Source organism: Psammomys obesus, unplaced genomic scaffold, assembly GCF_907164565.1.
Source record: "Psammomys obesus unplaced genomic scaffold, mPsaObe1.curated_primary_1811, whole genome shotgun sequence".
NCBI lineage: Eukaryota > Metazoa > Chordata > Mammalia > Rodentia > Muridae > Psammomys > Psammomys obesus.
In genome coordinates, this window is record NW_026592732.1 from 902,725 (window position 1) to 920,538 (window position 17,814).

The window sequence follows — 17,814 nt, forward strand, 5'->3', positions numbered from 1 at the left end:
GTCACTGGGGGATTCTAGGCAGGGGCTCTACCACTGAGCCACACCCCAGCCCCTCACTGGGGGATTCTAGGCACTCCTCTACCATTGAGGTATGCCATAGCCAGCTCCTCTTGGTGGATTCTAGTCTCACTAAGCCACACTTACACTATTTCTTTATTTAATTGAGAGACCCGGGTCACTACATAGCTAGCCCTGGAACTCTATGTAGACCAGGCTGGCCTGAACTCACAGAAACCTGCCTGTTTCTGCCTACTAAGTGACGGCATTAACAGCGTAGCACCCTGCCCCGACTGTCGTCCGTCTGTCTTTTTTGACAGAGGATCTTTTTAGTCCCTCCTGCTCGGGACCTTGCAGCCAGCTTGCTAGGCTTCAGGCCGATTTATTTGTCTGTTTCAAATACGGCAGCGTTTGTTCGCTTGCAGATCAAAATCTTTTGGAGTCTCATAAAAATACGAAGAAATCGGCCCAAAACTGTGAGGGGTGGGTGCTGAGCTGTGCCGAGTTTAGCTTGCCCTGGCATATCACACATGCTGGGAAGTTATTTGCTCACAAACCTGTAGACACACGCTCCGTTTCGGGGGTCTGTGTCACTCTGTGCAGCTCCAGCTGCAGCCGCTCGGGGTTGGCTCCGAAGGGGAGGGGCGAGGGCAGTCTGTGTGGATGAGGCCTATCAGGGAGAGAGCAGGATGGGCGGCGGCCCGAAAGGGCTCCCTCCTCCTGCCTCGCTCCGAGTCAGTCTCCCCCTGTAGCCCTGGCTGGCTTGGCACTTGTTATGTAGGCCAGGCTGTCCTCCTGTTCTGGGATTAAGGGTATGCGCGGCACATTTGTGATATATACGTGAATTCATATGTATCTGGATCTGGCGGGGTCGGCTGGCGTACGGAGCTGGGTGTGGCAGAGGGAGGAGCGTGGGAGCGGGGAAAACTTGCTTGTAGTGAGCTGAAGTTCCGTCCGGGGTCGCCAGGGGGCACCCGAAGGTCAGAGGACTGCTGCCAGGACTCTCCCGCCACCTCCTTCGGGAAGGGCTTGTTGGTGCCAGGCGTGGCATGCCGGGCAAGCTGGGCCCTGAGCTTCGGGGCGATTCTGGCGTCTCTGCCTCGCTTGTAGGTGGGCCGGGTCTTTCAGGCAGACACTGTTGGGCTCGAACTCAGGCTCCACGCACACCAGGCAAGCTCCCTAGCGTCGGAGCCACATGCCAACCCCACATTTCTACCACTGTTACTATTACTGTGTTGTTGTTTGAGTCAGGATCTCACTCTGAGCCCCGGCTGGCTTTGTTAGCTACCTGCCTCTGCCTCCCGGCTTGGTTTGTTTTGAACCTATTCCACCCTCCTTTAGACCTTTATCCTTTATGTGCACCTTGCCTGCATGTATGTCTGTGTGAGAGCATCAGATCTTGGAATTACAGGTGGATGTTGTGAGCTGCCACACGGGTGCTGGGATTTGAACCTGGGTCCTCTGGAAGAGCAGTCAGTGCCCTCAACCACTGATCTACCTCTCCAGCCCCTTGTTTGTTTGTTTTGAGACAGGGTGTCTCTGTGTAGCCCTGGCTGTCCTGAAGCTAGCACTGTAGACCAGGCTGGCCTTGAACTCAGAGATCTACCTGCCTCTGCCTCCCTACTGGGCGCTGGGATTAAAGTGTGTGCTCCCACTGCCCAGAAAATCTACTGATTTGAAAATATACTAATTTTTTAGTTTTAATTTCACGCATCATGGGTGTTTTGCCCGATTGTATGTCTGTGAACCTTTGCATACCGGGGGCCCTCGGAGGCCAGAAGAGGCTGTCAGATCACCCAGAACGGTTACAGACCGGTGAGCCGCCACGTGAGTGCTGGGACTCCAACCCGGGTCCTCTGCAAGAGCAGCCAGTTTTCCAGGAAGCTGGACCCCGTCTCAGATTTTATGTTTGTCCAATGCAATGCCTCTGGAGGCCACAAGAGGGCCGCAGTGCCTGACTTCTGGAAGAACAGCAAGGGCCTTTTTACCTCCGGGGGCCTCTCCAGCCCTTTATTATTTATTCATGCGCTTCTTGGTTTGTTTGTTGTGTGTGGCGGTCAGGGGAAGGTCATTCCCTCTTTCCACCACGTAGGGGACGTCAGGTCGTCAGGCTCGCCCCTTCCTTGCTATGTTTTGAGATGAGGTATTGCTTAACTTAAGCTGGCCCTAAACAGGGGCTCTCCTGCACGGCCTCCCCAGGGCCAAGATTGCAAATGCTAAGCCCTGCACCTAGCCAGGATTTGTTTTCTTAGTTTATAAAGCTCCGTGTGGCCTGGCCCCTGACCTCCGGCTAACGCAGTGGCAGTGGATGGCCTGGCGTCGGAGTGGGAGCCGGTGGGTGAACCGGCCAGCTGAGACAGGGGGTGAGGGAGGGAGTCATTCCCTCCTGCCCGAACGCCACGTGACACACTGCGATGCCAGGGCCGGTTTTGAGAACGTTTTCGAGCGGGGCGCTTCTTGAGCTCCTCATTCATAGAGTTCCCCGACCTCAAGCTCTGGCACTGCACACTCCCTCCCGCGGCCGGCAGGACGATGCTCTGCTGACCCCTGGTGGCCACAGGGAGCACGGCAGTGCATTTTCTGCAGGCGCCCGACTGCCGCCAACCCTGGTCACACGGGCCTGCAATGCACAGTGGATTCTGTTGCCCGGACCGTAAGATGCACAGAACCCCACCCCTCACGTCCATGCTCACATTCCCGCTGTGCGCCAGTCTAGTCGACCCTCAGCTCGGCACCTCAGCCGAGGATTTACTCAGATCTTTTCTGGTCTGGGCTCTGATTTTGGTGATTTTGCTTTTTTTTGAGATGGGGGTCTCAAACTGTCTTTTAACTCACAACCCTCCTACCTCAGCTTTTTGTTTGTGGGGATGAGCTTCCACACTTGGCTTAATATTTTGCCATTTACTATGGAATAGTTTGCCACTAATTTGGCAGGCTGAGGATTGAGCCTTTGGCCTTGTGCATGCCAGGAAAACTCTACCACTGAGCCACACCCCAGCCCCTCCCTGGGGGATTCTAGGCAGGGGCTCTACCACTGAGCCATGCCCTAGCCCCTTCTTTTACTTTGTGATAATCTTGCTAAGCCCTGAATTCCTCTATGGCCCAAGCAGGACTGAAAGGGCAGCTCTCCTGAGTAGCTAGGATGGCTGGCCTTAACACCAGGCTTGGCTGTTTTGTTTTGTTTTTCATGGATTTATTTTAAGTATATGTGTATGAACCATGCATGGTGGTGCATGCCTTTACTCCCAGCACTCAGGGAGACAGAGGCAAGTGCATCACCGTGAGTTCGTGACCAGCCTGGCCTACAAAGCAAGTCCAAGACAGCCAAGGCTACACAGAGAAACCCTGCCTCAAAAACCCAAACAAAAAGATTACGTGTATGTACATTCGAGTACAGCCTGGGATGTTGGCTCTGGACAGGCGAACTTTGTGAGTGGCTGTGCTCTTTGGGGCCGGGCATGCAGCACAAGCTCTGGGACTCTGCGTTAAATGAGACAGACTGAATAATGCCAAGTCAAGCGCACTTGGAGAAGCTTCCCAGCTAGGGGGGAGTGGGGTAGCCTACCTGCAATCCTAGTACCTGGGAAGGAGGCAGGAGAATCAGTTCAAGGCTAGCCTCAGCTACATCATGAGATCCAGGCAAACTTGGGCTCTGTGACAACTGTAAAGGTCCCAGGGATCAAGTCTTGAAGGCCACTTCACCTACCGGGAATCAGGTGAAGGCATTGTGGCTGGGCACAGCAGAGCCACAGAGGAGCCCCCCGGAACTGTGGAGTCAGGGGAGTGGTGGCTTACACCTGTCCTCTCAGCAGTCAGGAGGCAGGAAGATGCAGAGTACACAAGTCTGGGCTACATAGTAACAGTCTTGGGTCTGGAGATGGCTGAGTGGCCAAGAGTGCACTGTTTATAGAGGACCAGAACCCTGGTTCTGTCAAAACTCCTTCTAACTCCAGTTCCAGGACATCCTATGCCCTCTTCTGGCCTCCACTGACACTGCGTTTACCCACAAACACATTCAGATAAAATCTTTATGTCTCAAATAGCTGAAACCGGCTGGAAGGGAGGCTCAGAGGTTAAGAGGGTCGCAGAGGACCCAGGTTTCATTCATTCCGTGGCACACAACTGCCTGAAACTCACGCACAGTGGCACACGCCTGTAGTCCCACCCACTCAGGAGGCAGAGGCAGGCAGTTCTCTGAGTTCAAGGCCAGCCTGGTCTATAGAGTGAGTTCCGGGACAGCCAGGGCTACATGGAGAAACCTCATTTCCAAACAAACTCAGGAGGCAGCAGTAGGCTTGTTTCAGGTTTGAGGCTGCCTGGAGGTGTTGTTTTCATATACTTTGAGAAGTTTCTAAGCTCCCGCCCTAAAGGAGAGAGTTAGACAGAACACAAGCATGCCCATCAGAACGCAGGCAAGCTTGAATTCTGTGACATTCTAGAGCACTAGAATGAAGGCAGAGGGATACCGGGGTGGCAGACATCTGCCACCACCCAGGGTCCGGATGCCGGGAGACCCTACTTCAACAAGCTCCTGATGGGCCCTCATGGCGGCCTGCGGGATCCACTCACTGACATGTAAAACCTCCTCGCATACGAATGTTTCAAACAGCTGGTCTACAGGCTGGACACGGTACACCTTTAACACCAGCGCTCCAGAGGCCACGCAAAGGTGGAGAGCTCTCAAGTCAGGGGCGGCCTGGTCTACATTGTGAGCTACAGGCGAGCCAGGGCTACAAGGGGAGACTACCTCAAAACGGAGTGCAAACCATAGGTCTGTAGGGAGCACGGCAATGGTAGCCCTTTCGCCTCGTACACCACGTCCAGCTGCGCCTCCAACAAGATGCTGGGGGCTGGGTGCCAGCGCTCTTGTGGTGGCTCCTTTGGGAGGCGGGCCTCCAGGGCCTTACCCAAAGCCTTTGGCAGCCAGTGGGCCTCAGACTTCTGTAGAGGGGGGGGTGGGGTAGGAAGACTGCCCCGGTTAGCCCTGGCTGCAGGAGACTGCAGCCTTCATTTCTCTCAGGCCTATGTTTATTTTAGTTTAGTTTTTTCTTTTTACAAGATTGATTTATTAACTATGGTACATATCACATAAGGCCTTTTCATTTCTTTTTTTACACCATTCCCACTGAGACAATTACAATACTTTGTAGCAAATACATGATTTTAAAAAACAAAACCAAACAAAAACACCTCAGACAGAGATGCCCTGGCCGCCAGGTTGGCTGCCCATGCACTAAACAGGCTGGAGCCTCAGAAACTCATGAGGTGCTCAGACAGAAGGGGGAGGAAGGGAGGGAGAGAGGGAGGAAGGAAGTAAAGGAAGGCAGGCTGGGAATGAAGCAGCACTCTGACACCAGCCAGAGGCCCTGGTCCGAGCCCCATGACAAAGGAAATCGTTACACTTGCTTCACAGACAGGTTTCTACTCTTGCTGCGGAACAGAAGTTTGGGCACACAGCCAGACTACTAACACTTCAATAACCATTAAGTGTTCCTGTTCGTTCTCAGGAAACTCAAAATATTTGTTAATCCAACACAATAAAATCATTTAACATGTGAAAATACAAGTACCAGAAAAATAAGCCGACAGCAGCACTATTCCAAATTTTCAAGTTTTATTCCCATACAATCCCGAGACGGTTCCTTTACTTAAAATGTACACAGGGAACATGATTCTTCAGCGTGAACAATAACTTAGGTCCTGGCTCCACTACTTGGGTGTCTTCGTGGCTGGGTGAAGAGGGAAGAGAGCACGTAGGACCTCTAGCCTTGGCCTCTGTAGCGTCCCTGGCTGGGGCAGTCCTGGACCGACCCAAGTCAAGCCTGCTCCCTCCCCACGAGCATGCGGATGTGGACCGGAGGACTGCCTTCCTCCACCTGCCATCTGTAGGGGCCTTTGGGGCACGAGGATCACAGGTGACCCACTGCTAAACCTTAGGGCGAGGGGGCAGAGCAAGGGACCTGCAGGGTTCTCACTAGGGACGTAGGGTATGCACGCCTTCAAGGACTCCTCCCACAGACCACGGGAGGGCTCGCTGACTCCTCCAGCCCGCAAGCTGCTCCTCACCCCGGGGAATGGTGGAGATAGTGTAAGGGTTCTAAGAAGTCTGTTATTGCTCCTCCCTGCCTTGGCTGGGGAAAAGGGAGTGGGAGGGGGCAGACTCAGAGGACAGACCTTTCCATGTTCCTTAAAGGGCGAGATGAGAAGGGTGGGAAAGTGCAAAAGGAACTACACCACCCCATGTGCCGCACGAACCCCAGCCTGGGAAGCCATGGTGCTGTCGGGTGGCATCAGGCTGAGGACACTGCCAGGGCTACTTTCTGGGCAGGACAGCAGCTGACCTGGCCACCCATTTGAGGCCTCTGACAGCACACCCACCCAAGTCGAGTGCTTGCTTCCCTGTTGTAGTTCCCCAGGTTGCCGTGCCACGAGCGGGAAGGCCACTCAGAGTGCCTGAAGAAGCAGGAGTGAGGTGTTCCGGCCTAGTGTCTGCCAGGGGAGGATCCAAGCAGGGCCCTGCTGGCCAGGTGCCCGCCTCTCTGCCTGCTACCCACCACCCACATTCCGTAGCAGGCACATGCAGCAGCCTCACAGACCCGTGGTCTGCCTTACAACTCTGTTCCAAGCAGGACGATGGCTCCACCTCCACCTCTTTGAAGACCCAACACAGAAGCTACTGAATGGAAGCCATTTCAATAGCCTGGGGCCCAGCGTGTAAAGCCAGGGCAGGGGACTGTCCGAAAACCTCAGTGGACGCCACACACACTACATTCCCACTGACTCCAGGCCCACAGCACCCAACACAGAGCCCCAGGAGGAAACAATTATGTTTGTACCTTGGGTTTGGTTTTGTCTTGGACGTTAAGACTTTGCAGGGGCAGCTTAGTGTCTACAAGCACCTTATGTACTAGAGACAGGGGGACAGCCAGCTTCGTTAGGCAGAACCTGGGCCAGAGACCAGTGACCCTTCTCCTGCCTTACAGAGGTAAAGGCAGGGTGGCAGGCCACTTGGGGCCTGAGAACACACCCACGTGCTATTTCTAAAGTGCAATGGTGCAACCCATGCCCCTCCTATGCTCACGGTACCTTAGTGTCAGATTTCATGGCCCAGTGCTTAGATTGACGTGGGGGCAGAGGCAGGAGCCGACCAGGGCTGCCACGTCACGGGCAGAGTGTGGGGGGCTGCTGCAGGAGCGGCAGGGCTGGGTGAGTGTGGGGTGGTTATGGGCCAGGCCCAGCGCCTATGCTTGAGAACAGGAACCCTAACCAGATGATCATTTCTGGAAGGAGCCACCTGCCCGTGCCCTGGAGTCCGCCTCGCCACTCGCAGCCCGCAGGCGGGATGAAGGGAGCCGCCGGGAGCCGCGTGCACACCTGTAGTGGTCTGTGTAGTGTCTGGCTGGCAGCAGGGGGGGGGGGCGACAATCCAAGGGCTCTGTCTTCTCAGGTGGGGACAGTGGGTTTGCAGTCACTGCCCAGGTGTCCTTGCTCGGCTGTAACACACAGACAGTGGCCACGCAGCAGGTGAGAGGAGAAACTCGAGGTCTGCCTTCCGTGCCTTCTGTCATTCCGACGGTGTGGAGGGTCCCACTGTCTTCCAGGGTTCCTTTCCTGCAGGGAATGGAGCAGAACCTGGGAAGGGTTGGAAGGAAGCTACACACTGGGTCTAGGCACAGAGCTCTCCTCTTGATGTGCTGCTGGGCCATGAGTGACCCAGTGTGTACCACTAGGTAGCAGAGCCATAGCCCACATGTTCCCAAGGACCCCACCACCGGTGTGTGTAGGTATGGAAAACGAGTGAGGACAAACTGTGGGAAGTGTCCTCTTTAGAGGGGCCAGCCCTGCTGGGTGCAGCCTCTGCCCCTGGCAGAGGCTGGGGTGAGGTCCTGGCGGTGGGGCCTGACGCTGGTGCAGGCAGACAGGTTGGGCAAGGGGCCAGGGAGCAGTGAGGGTGGCGAGACCACTGTCTGGTCAGTCCAGTCCTCAGCGGTCAGGCCAACGTTGAGGCCTCACAGCTTGCCACAGCCAGGGCCAGGTGAAGAGCAGGCTGCAGGCTGCTGGACTGCCAGCCATGGTGGACGCTGGCTCCTGCCACCACTGAAGTCTTAAGAAGGCGCTTGGCTGCGACCTCCACCCCAGGGAGACCTGGTTTTTGTTCAAGGCCAAATGCCCCCCCATGAAGACAAGTGTTCTCTGCCTCCGGGCTGTGGTGGCTCACAGCGTGTGTTCGGCTTGGAGCTGAGAGGACAGCAATGGCTGCATCGGGGACTGCGGGGTTGGGGGAGGTGACTGGGGAGGCGACGGCTGGCTGGTCGCAGGTGTAGAGGTGAGGAAGGGGACAGCGGGAGCCACAGCTGAAGGGGAGCCAGGCGTGGCCCCGGGAGGCTCGCTGATGGGCCGGTTGTAGAAGAAGAAGGGGCACTGCTGAATGAAGAGCTCAATGATGGTCTGGTAGGAGCGCGTGGCTGTGAGCGCGTCCATGCTGCTGAAGTCAGGCCGCATCAGGGTGGGCCAGAAGCAGATGGACAGGTTCTCACTGGTCATCAGATTCACCTTGTTGTTGTGGCTGACTCTGCAGAGGACAGTGAAGCCTGGTCAGATGTGCACAGGGCTCAGGGGCGCCCTTCCTGCCTACCCGTCCTCAGCCTGAACCTGCCACCAGCTGAAGACGCCCTACAGGGCCCCTAGAAGGCACAGCGCACAGACCACCCACCACAGTGGTAATGATGCTTGCAGTGGGCAGAAGTTAGTGCACGGATCAAAACACTGCTCCTCTGCCAAAGGCTCACCACAAGTGGACAAACCTGGGACCCTTAGATGCTTTGCCTGCAGGACAGGCCGTTGCCCCAAGGCACCCCTTCTGCTACGTGAGCTGCCTCACTCCAGTACGGAGTCGTGGACGAGGAGCACCTGTGACAAGCTCTTGGCATTTTTGCTTCTGTGAAATTTCTGAAGGCACAAGCACCTGCCAGAGAAACTAGGAGCCAGAGCCAGAGCCAGAGTGAAAACTAAGGATGCCAAGGGCCCTAGCTATGGCTGCTGCAGTAGGCTGCTGGCCTGCTCTACTGTCTCAGTCAACTAACCCAAGATGCCCGTTTACACAGGAGGAACACCAACCAGCAGCACTGGAACCTACTTGTTCAGGTGGGAGATGACGTATTTGAAGACTTCGTGGTTTTCCTTTGGGAATTTCTTCAGCACCTCCTTAAGAGCATGTAGCTTCTGTTCCCGGTCGTTGATTTCTGAGAGAGAAGATGAAAGGCTTTCAGGGCTGAGTCTGTAGGGCGTTCTCGGCGGGCACAGTAGGGATGAGACAGTTGGTAGGACATGGCTGGTGGCTGGTGGCCACCAGGCGCAGCCTGGAAATCCTCTGGGAAGGCAGCCCCATCCTCCTCTCCTCTCATGCTCAGAGCCTGCACTCACGGCCGCACACCTGGACTGGGGTCCAGGCCGCTGCTATGTCCCAGGGCCCTGCTGAAGGGCAGTACTGTATGCCTGGGCTTCCTGCCCCCGCCCAGGACTAACCCTCCCCAGGCTCCGCCATAAAGAACACCATTCTCTGCTCAGCGGTTGCCCCTGGAGACTGGCACCCCAGTGCAGAAAGACTGCTTGCTTCCTGGCCAGACGGAGGGTGCTGTCACCCACCCACACTGACAGACCATGGGAGGAGGGGGTTTGCCACAAGACCAGGGCTCTGTCCTTCCTTGCAGACATGAGGAGCTTTGCACATGGTGCTGTTGCAGGAGCTGAGACAGTGGGCGATTCTTATGCAGCTCCTCAAAGGGATCACATGCTCCTGTTCTTACTGCCCAGAGTTCTAATGTGCTGTGACAGGAAGCATGTCATCCATGGCACACCAGGTCAGTCCTCTCCACAATCTGCCCTGTTCTGAGGGTGGGAAACAAGGAAACAGACAGAATGGCTGTAGAGCAGGGATTTGAACGGACCAGCTGCAGAACTGAGCTGAGTTTGGCTCATTCTGGCAGGGAGGCAAAAATGGTCCAGATTCCACCTACAGTGACACCTGCTGAACTCAGATTCCTCTGCACACAGAAAGATATTATTGTGGTCACTGCTCTGTGGATTTACGGTGTGCTAGTGGAATGGCTCATAGGCAAAAGCACTATTTGCCAAGTCTGATGACCTCAGCTTGATCCCTGGGACTTGCTGGGTACAAAAGACTGACTCCGGGGACTGGAGAGATGGCTCAGAGTTGTTAAGAGCACTGACTGCTCTTTCAGAGGTCCTGAGTTCCATTCCCAGCAACCACATGGTGGCTCACAACCACCTATAATGAGATCTGGTGACCTTTTCTGGTATGTAGGCATAAATATATCTTTAAAAAAGGGGGCAGGGGCTGGAGGGATGGCTCTGGCACTGGCTGCCCTTCCAAAGGTCCGGATTTCAATTTCCAGCAACCACGTGGTGACTCACAACCATCTGTAATGACATCTGGTGACCTCTTCTGGCCTGCAGACAGGACACCATATATATAATAAATAAACCTTAAAAAAAGAAAAAGACTGACTCCTGTAACCTGTTCCGTGACCTCCACATGGGTGCACATGGAGACATGTATACAAGCCCCCACCACAAAGCAAAAACCAAACTACATGGTTTTTGTTGGGCACGGCCTCCTTGGATACAGTTCAGCAATAACTAAAACTGCCATGTCCTCCTGCTTCAGGCGCTTGGGAGATTGCAAGATTGGCCACCCCATGCCTCTTAGGCCAACGTAATGTTGGGCATGGTGGTGTGCGTCTGTAATGCCAGCCCTTGGAAAGCTGAAACAGGAGAACTGTGACTTTGAGCCTATACGATAAGACCGTGTGTCAACAAACCAAACAAAATCGTAAGAACAATTAAAAATAGGGTAAGAAAGCCCACATTCCTAACCCAGAAGCTATCAACTAACTGCTCACAAACGAAAAATCAGTTTTCTCTACTGGAGTCTAACTGGGTGTAGAAACACACTCTTCAGGTAGGCTCCACGCCCAGCAGATGATGGCCAACACAAAACGAACTCAATGGAACTTTGGGAGGCTGCCTCACCATGCTTTGTCAGCCGCAGTCCCAGCAGGTCCTTCTGCGTATGGAGCACGGCTCCCCAGTCTGTGTTCCCGGATTGTGGTGTGCCAATGTGTGTCTCTGCATCTGTTCCCTGAACTTTTTCTTTGGCTCTTCTTTTCTGCTAGCTTGCTTGTTCTGTCTTAATCTCGTTTGTTTAACTTTATCTTATTATTTCTTAGATGCCTGTTTTGTTTCCCAGTGAAAGAGAAAGAAAGGGTGTGGTGGATGTGGGGAAGAGGGGAGGATCTGATAAGAGAATCTATAACTTATTTGTATTAAACCCAAAATCTGTTTTCAGCTGGGTGTGGTGCTACACACCAGAACTTGGGAAACAAGCAGAGGCAGGGGGATCTCTGTGAGTTTCATGCCAGCCTGGTGTACATGCCGAATTCAACGGCAGCCTGAGCTACGTAGTGAGACCGGTCTCAACAAAACAAAACAAATGTTTTTAATTAAAAAAAAAAAAAAAAAAAGTGTGTGTGTGTGTGTGTGTGTCAGGCCATGGCTTCCCTACTGGGTCCTTTACAATAGAGGTCACACCATCAGGCCACGGCTACATGAGTCCCAGAGGAGCGTGGGGCAAACTGGCGGGCACAACCCTGACTCAGGTGGTCTGCCAATCCTGTCTCCAGCATCCTGAAGCTATGAATCTGGAGGCAAGTGATGCCCGAGGATCATTCAGCCTCCTGTCTGTGAAAGAGACCAGGAGCAGCAAGAGGTTCAAGGTGAGCTTAGAGCTGGGCACATGCTAAGGGCCTGGTGCTGTCTGACCAGCAGGGAACCCGAGCAATGAGAGCTGTCTGGCTGTCAGGTGACTGAAGCCCCAGGAATTGAAGTGACTACCCAGAGTTGTTTCAGTGGTTCAGCGTCCAGGCCTGACCTGCAGCCTGAGTGTTAAGGAAGCCAGGGAAGAGAACACCAGAACACAATGAGCATGGCTCACTTTCACTTACTAGAACAAGTGTACCCCTCTCAGAGCCAAGCATGCAGGGTCCTACGACATGAGCACAGCAGTGTGTCTTCTCCTCAGGCCCCTGTGTGGCAGCATGTCACAGACAGAAGTTTCACCTAGGCACTTAGGAAACTGATCTGGCCTTCCCACCTGAGCAGCAGTAATGATGGCTGTTTCCTTTCTTTCTTTTCTGGGGTGATGCTGGAGCTGCTGATACTCATTCATGCCCCTCCCTCCTCTTGAGCCAGAAGTTCAAGAAAGACCCAGCTGGTTCCTGTCCTGCACTCCCCCTGCATCCAGGAGCACTGAGGAGCACCAGGAGAGCCCTGGGCCTATGACACAAGGCAAGGCTGATATCCCTATTTAAGGTGCTGGGGATAGAACCTAGGACCTGGCACATGCTAGGCAAGCACTGCACCGCTCAGCCAGACCCCACTCCACCACTGCCCTTTTTACTCTGCCCATGATATCTGCAGCCATGGGCTACTGAACATATTTACAGTACCTGACGTGACACTCCTCCTACGGAGGAGGCCCACACCTAACATGTCCAATCAGGAAGAAGTTGGTTAGAGCCCTAACTGTCACTGAACCAGTGGGCAGGGATTGCCAGGTAGAACAGGATTGTAATACGCAGGGTTGAGCTCTGGGCAGGACTGGTATTGTCTTTCCCCCACAGCACCTCCTGGCAATATGTAGGCTAGCCCGCAGTTTTCTGCTCAGCTAAGGCTGAAATCTACGTCCCGCACCTGAAATTGAGTGGTGCTTTCAGCAACAGGAAGTTATCATTCAGTTATGATGGGTCACCAAGCATCATGGAAATGTCCTGTGTTGTTCTGGCCAGGAGGGAGGCGTCCCATCCTTGACACTGAGATTTCATTTAGCATCACTTGTCTTCTGGGAGACAGAGGATTCTTATGTCTGCCCAGTGTTTGAGTGCCCGGGACTGTTTTCCAGCTGCTCTCTCAGGAGAAAGTGGGACTGGACTTCAGCTCTGCTCTCTGCACCAGATCCGCTGCCATGCTTGCAGCCATTGGAAGGAATTAAGCAGGGTTGTGGGGAGGGCCAGGCTAACCACTGTGGAGTAAGTCTACACACACAGTGCAGCTGATAACATCCTCGGGAACCCGTAAGGAAGAGAGGGAAGTCATGACAATCAGGGATCTTACAAACACCCTCACAGTGGACACAATCAGGGCTTTAAAACATACAAAGAGCCAGCGTAGTGGGACATACCTGAAATTCTAGCACTCGAGAAGCTGGGAGAGGAAAATCAATCCAGAGTTTGAGGGCAGCATGTATTTTATATATAGTGAGATCTTGTCTTAAAAACCCAAAATAAACTAACTAACAAATCAAAACCAACCAACCAAAAAAACCCAAACTAAGAAAAAACAAAAAGGTTCAAGAACTGGCTGTGACCACTGTGGTTCTTGTGGCAAGAACCCTGATCCACCGTCCCCATCCTTGCTGCTTACTGTCAACTGGATTCTGGGCTGGGAACTCCGCATATTTGTAGTAATGCAGCAGGAGAAGGTCTGGCAGGGGCTTGAGAAATGTACACAGGCCAGGTATATCCTGATCTTCTATGTGGCACACAAGATTCTAGCGAAGGCCAGGCTGGGACTACTTCTGCTTGGCACAGAATGGAAAAATCAAGACTATTCTGGAGGCATGGTCAAGCGGCAAGCTGGGAATGTCTCTTCTCTATTAGACCGCAGTCAGAACCATACACGGTCTGTCAAGGACCACTGTCTCTGTCAGCTACAGTAAGGGACACAGGGCCTCACTACAGAGTAGCTATCTGGACAGATGGCGACCTACAGGGCAGCCCACAGGTCCTTGGCTTGCAACCCTGAAGCAAGGTGGACCTAGTCTAGGACTCCTGTCAGCACAGAAGCTAGAAGGCAGCTTGTGGGAATCAGGTGAACTGGAGGGACTCTGGACACGGAAGTGATTGGTCTCGCTGGTGGTGGAGGACAGGAGAGGAAAACAAAGGCCATGTAGGCTGGAAACCTGTCCCGGCTGGGCTGAGATATCAGTGAAGAGAGGGCACAGAAAGCTCCCACCGGCTGCCTACAACTCTAGCTCCTGCCTGAAGCCCCAGCTCAGGACCCCTCCTTCCCACTACTCCCTGCCTCTTCCCCGTCAGAGCTTTGTGCACTTGTGGCTCAGCTTGCATGAGTCTTTCTACAGAGAACATCAGCTTCCACCCAGGGAAAGCAGGAACTCAAGTTCCAGCTTGCCAGTCCTCAGCTGTGTGACCTGGGCCTCCAGCCAAGCTGTCACTGTTGGAGCCTTGGGCGCCTCTGTACCATGGAGAGACAATCCCCTCTACCTCACTGATGATGAAGAGCATGCACCAATACCCAGCAGAGCCTGCTGCACACAGCGAGCAGCTATCCACAAGCTGCAGTAGTACTTCAGTTGCCATGTTGCCTTGACTGAGCTGGGAAGACAACTGGCAAGCAAGCACACTGCTTCCACTCCAATAGCGTTCTGATGCACACACAACAGTCAGACAGTGATCTTGCATGGGATGTGGAACCCCATGCAAGCCTGAACACAGGCACAGCTACTCTGAGCCAGTAAGTGCAAAGAGCTGGTCAAGTTGCTGCTGCCATGGAAACCTGTGCTTCCTCAGGGCACAGCAATCTTCCGTTGACCACTTTCCCACTGCCTGGCATCTAACTCATCTTAGCCAGCCTGATCCACAGAGACCTGAGCTCCATGGGCTGCTTCTGCTGTGAGGTACCATGTCAGCGGGAGCCCTTCCTTCTACATTCTCCTGTCAGGCTGTCAAGGGACGACAGACAACAGGCAGTCCAGCTGACTAGCAGGGCCCAAAGAGTAGATAATGGAGAGGAAGTTGAGACTCCACCCCTCCCAGGCTGCTATGCAGCACCTTCTGAACTATGGAAAACTTAGAGTGGGTGGCAGAAGAGACTGGAGGAAGGGGGTGGCCCTCCTATCAGCAGCACCCTCTCCTGCCTCTCCCCAGATAAAAAGATGCCATGGCATCTTTTTAAAAAGAAACAATGGCATGCTGATGGGTGCCAGTATTTAACACGCACCTAGATGATGCCAGGTCAAGGCCAATGTGCCAAAGACTGGGTCTTCAGCAGCTGGGTACCAAGCAGTGCAAGCCCCCTGAACCTCTAACTTCCCACAGAGAGACAGTGAGAGTCTGAGATGGTTGCCCATTGGTGGGTGCTAAATGCCACCTCCCAGCCTTGGTAGCTGGGCAAAAAGGAGAGGCTAGCAGATGTGAAGTCACACCACATGCAGGTAACCTGAGCCCTGCATCCTCCACAGCTGGGGACGGCTTCCTTAGAGGAGCAGGAGCCCAGGACTGGAATCCACCTGACCATGATCTCAACACAGCCTTGAGCGTAACCTGCCTGACGCAGCAGCGGTGAGCTAGCCCAGGATCATGCTCCCTTTTCTTGTGTGACCTCTTTCTTGGTGCTTGGAAAGGCTTTTCTGTCTGCCTGTCTCTCTGAGGCAGGGCTGTACTATGTGCATCTGGCTGTCCTCAAACCCACAGATTGATACTCCTTTCAGCAGCTGTGGAGGAATTGCTGTTTCTAGCCTTCCCGTTCTCCCCTGCAAGAGCAAAGGCTTCCTTTGGCCCAATTATAGCAGCAAGTGCTCTATGGTGGGCAGCTCCAAGGGGTCAGGTCCATCATGGCACGTGACACTGTCCAAAAGAGCAGACAATGAGAAAACCCACACACAACGGTCACACAGCGGCTCTCAGCCTTCTTAACGCTCTGACTTTTTAATACAGCTCCTCTTGTTGTGGTGACCCCAACCAGAAAATGATTTTCATTACTACTTCAGAACCAAAATTGTGTTACTGTTAGGAATCCTAACGTAAATATCTGATGTGCAGAATACTGTATATGTGACCCCTGTGAAAGTGTTGTTTGACCCCCCCCCAAAGGGTCATAACCCACAGGTTGAGAACTGTTGCCCTAGAGACTGCATTAAAACTAGAGATTCTAAGTCAGATATGGAGACACGTGCCATAATGCTAGTCCATGGGAAGTTGTGCAAGCAAAACAAGGAGTCTGAGGGTACCCTAAGATACACAAGACACTACCTCCAATAAGTAACAGAGAATCCCAGAGTGCTCGTATGCTGCAGGGCCTTGGGATCTTCTGGACACCGACACCCTCTTCCCCTGTCCACGTAATTTTCCTTTTCAAAAGATACATTAACCTCCCTTTGTGTGCTTTGCCTGCATGCATGTCTGTGTAGCACATGTGTTAGATCCCCTGAAATAGCAGTTATGGATGACTGTGAACCGCAACATGGTGCTAGAAACGGAACCTCGGTCCAATAGCAGCCAGTGTTCTTAACCACTGAGCCACCAGTGGTTTAAACACCAGTCCCAGGTGTTTAAACTTTCCAAGAGTTTGTATGGCCTCGTCACAGGAAGAAGAGAGCTCAGGAAAGGGTCCAGGATAATTTTCGTCACCACAGTGAGTTCCAGCTTTCTCCCTAAGGGCAAGCTAAGGGCAAACATGGGAGGTCAGTCACAGCAGAGGGACAGGGCAGGGCTGCCTGGAGCCTCTCTGGCATCTGTACTTACTGTGTGCTTCCACCAAGTCAATCTGCATGCTGTACGGCACCAGGGGGTCCGGTAGCTCGGAGAAGAAACTCTTCATGGCCCCCGCCACAGTGTTCACGGTGAAGTCTTTCTCTGCAAGGTCCAGATTGTGGTCTGAAAGCAAGCCAGGAAAGTGAGGCCAGACTCATCTATGCTGGCAGAAGGCATGCTGCTTGATGCTGCCGGGGCAGGGGCTTGGGGTTAGCACAAGCCTGCAGAGGAGCTGGCAGCCGGAGCTCGCAGACATGGCCTGGGTGGCAGACCAGGGTCCTCCAGGCTACCTGCGCATCCCACTTGGTTCTGATGAGCTTCAGCTTTTTCCTGGCTCCCCTTCCTGCCAACCACATAGTCACTGGCTCAAGCAGATACTGATGAATCCCTCATTTTCCCCACCCTGGTTCTTCCTAGCGCACAGCTCCACTGAGTTCTCATTTTCGGTCTCCCTAGGACTCGCTGCTTGCTTGACTCTGTAAGACTGTTACAGATGGACATTAAGTGCCTCTCTTTGGACGACCAGTTGCTTAGATTCTTACAGGAACAGTCATGTACCACTTGACCACTTTGGTCAGCAAAGATCCTAACAGATAATTCCACCTGGTGACACTGTGTCTTAGTGTAAGCACATCATTTGACACGTGCCCAGTGAAGATGAGTTTTATCAGAACGTATTTCCTGATGTTCAGACAGTGACATGTAATTAATTTCAGGGTGTCACTGTTGCTGTCTCTCCTGGCCCTCCACGTACTCACTCTCTGGCTGCTAGCTCAGAGGATTTCACGGCATGCTCTGGCACTGGTGGTATAGCTTTGCATTCAGTGTGGACCTTTCGCACATTAAGAGCTGAGTTCCTAGCTGGGAGCCTCTCACACTTGACCTAACAAAGACGCAGGGCAGCCCCACCCAAAGCTGGTGTGACTAAGAGTTCAGCTTGGGACCTGCAGCCCAGTGCCTTAGTTATCTTGACATGTTCCCCAACTTTTCTTTCCCACAGGGCCATTTTGAGGAGAAATGTGGTTGATGTGCACACCTCTGGCCTGTCAAAACAGACTGGACCATTTATTCAAATGCTATTACCCTGGCCCCACTCCAGGGAGGCAAGGGCCTTACAGACAAGTGAGCCTGGACCAGAGAAACCTGTAATGGTGACTGTGGACAGCAATGAGAACTGCCTTGGCAAGGA

General features: G+C 53.5%; 1 protein-coding gene across 1 annotated transcript in view; it reads right to left on the minus strand.

Moving 5' to 3' along the window:
* Positions 1 to 5,590: 5,590 nt before the first annotated feature.
* Arhgap35 (Rho GTPase activating protein 35) overlaps positions 5,591 to 17,814 on the minus strand; it is a 104,902-nt gene continuing 92,678 nt past the window's right edge. Inside the window, exons 5-7 of the mRNA XM_055615662.1 lie at positions 16,617 to 16,748; positions 9,134 to 9,239; positions 5,591 to 8,569 (exon numbers count right to left, since the gene is read on the minus strand). Coding sequence (XP_055471637.1) covers positions 8,212 to 8,569; positions 9,134 to 9,239; positions 16,617 to 16,748 — 596 coding nt within the window. The 3' untranslated portion in view covers positions 5,591 to 8,211. The remainder of the gene's footprint in view (positions 8,570 to 9,133; positions 9,240 to 16,616; positions 16,749 to 17,814) is intronic.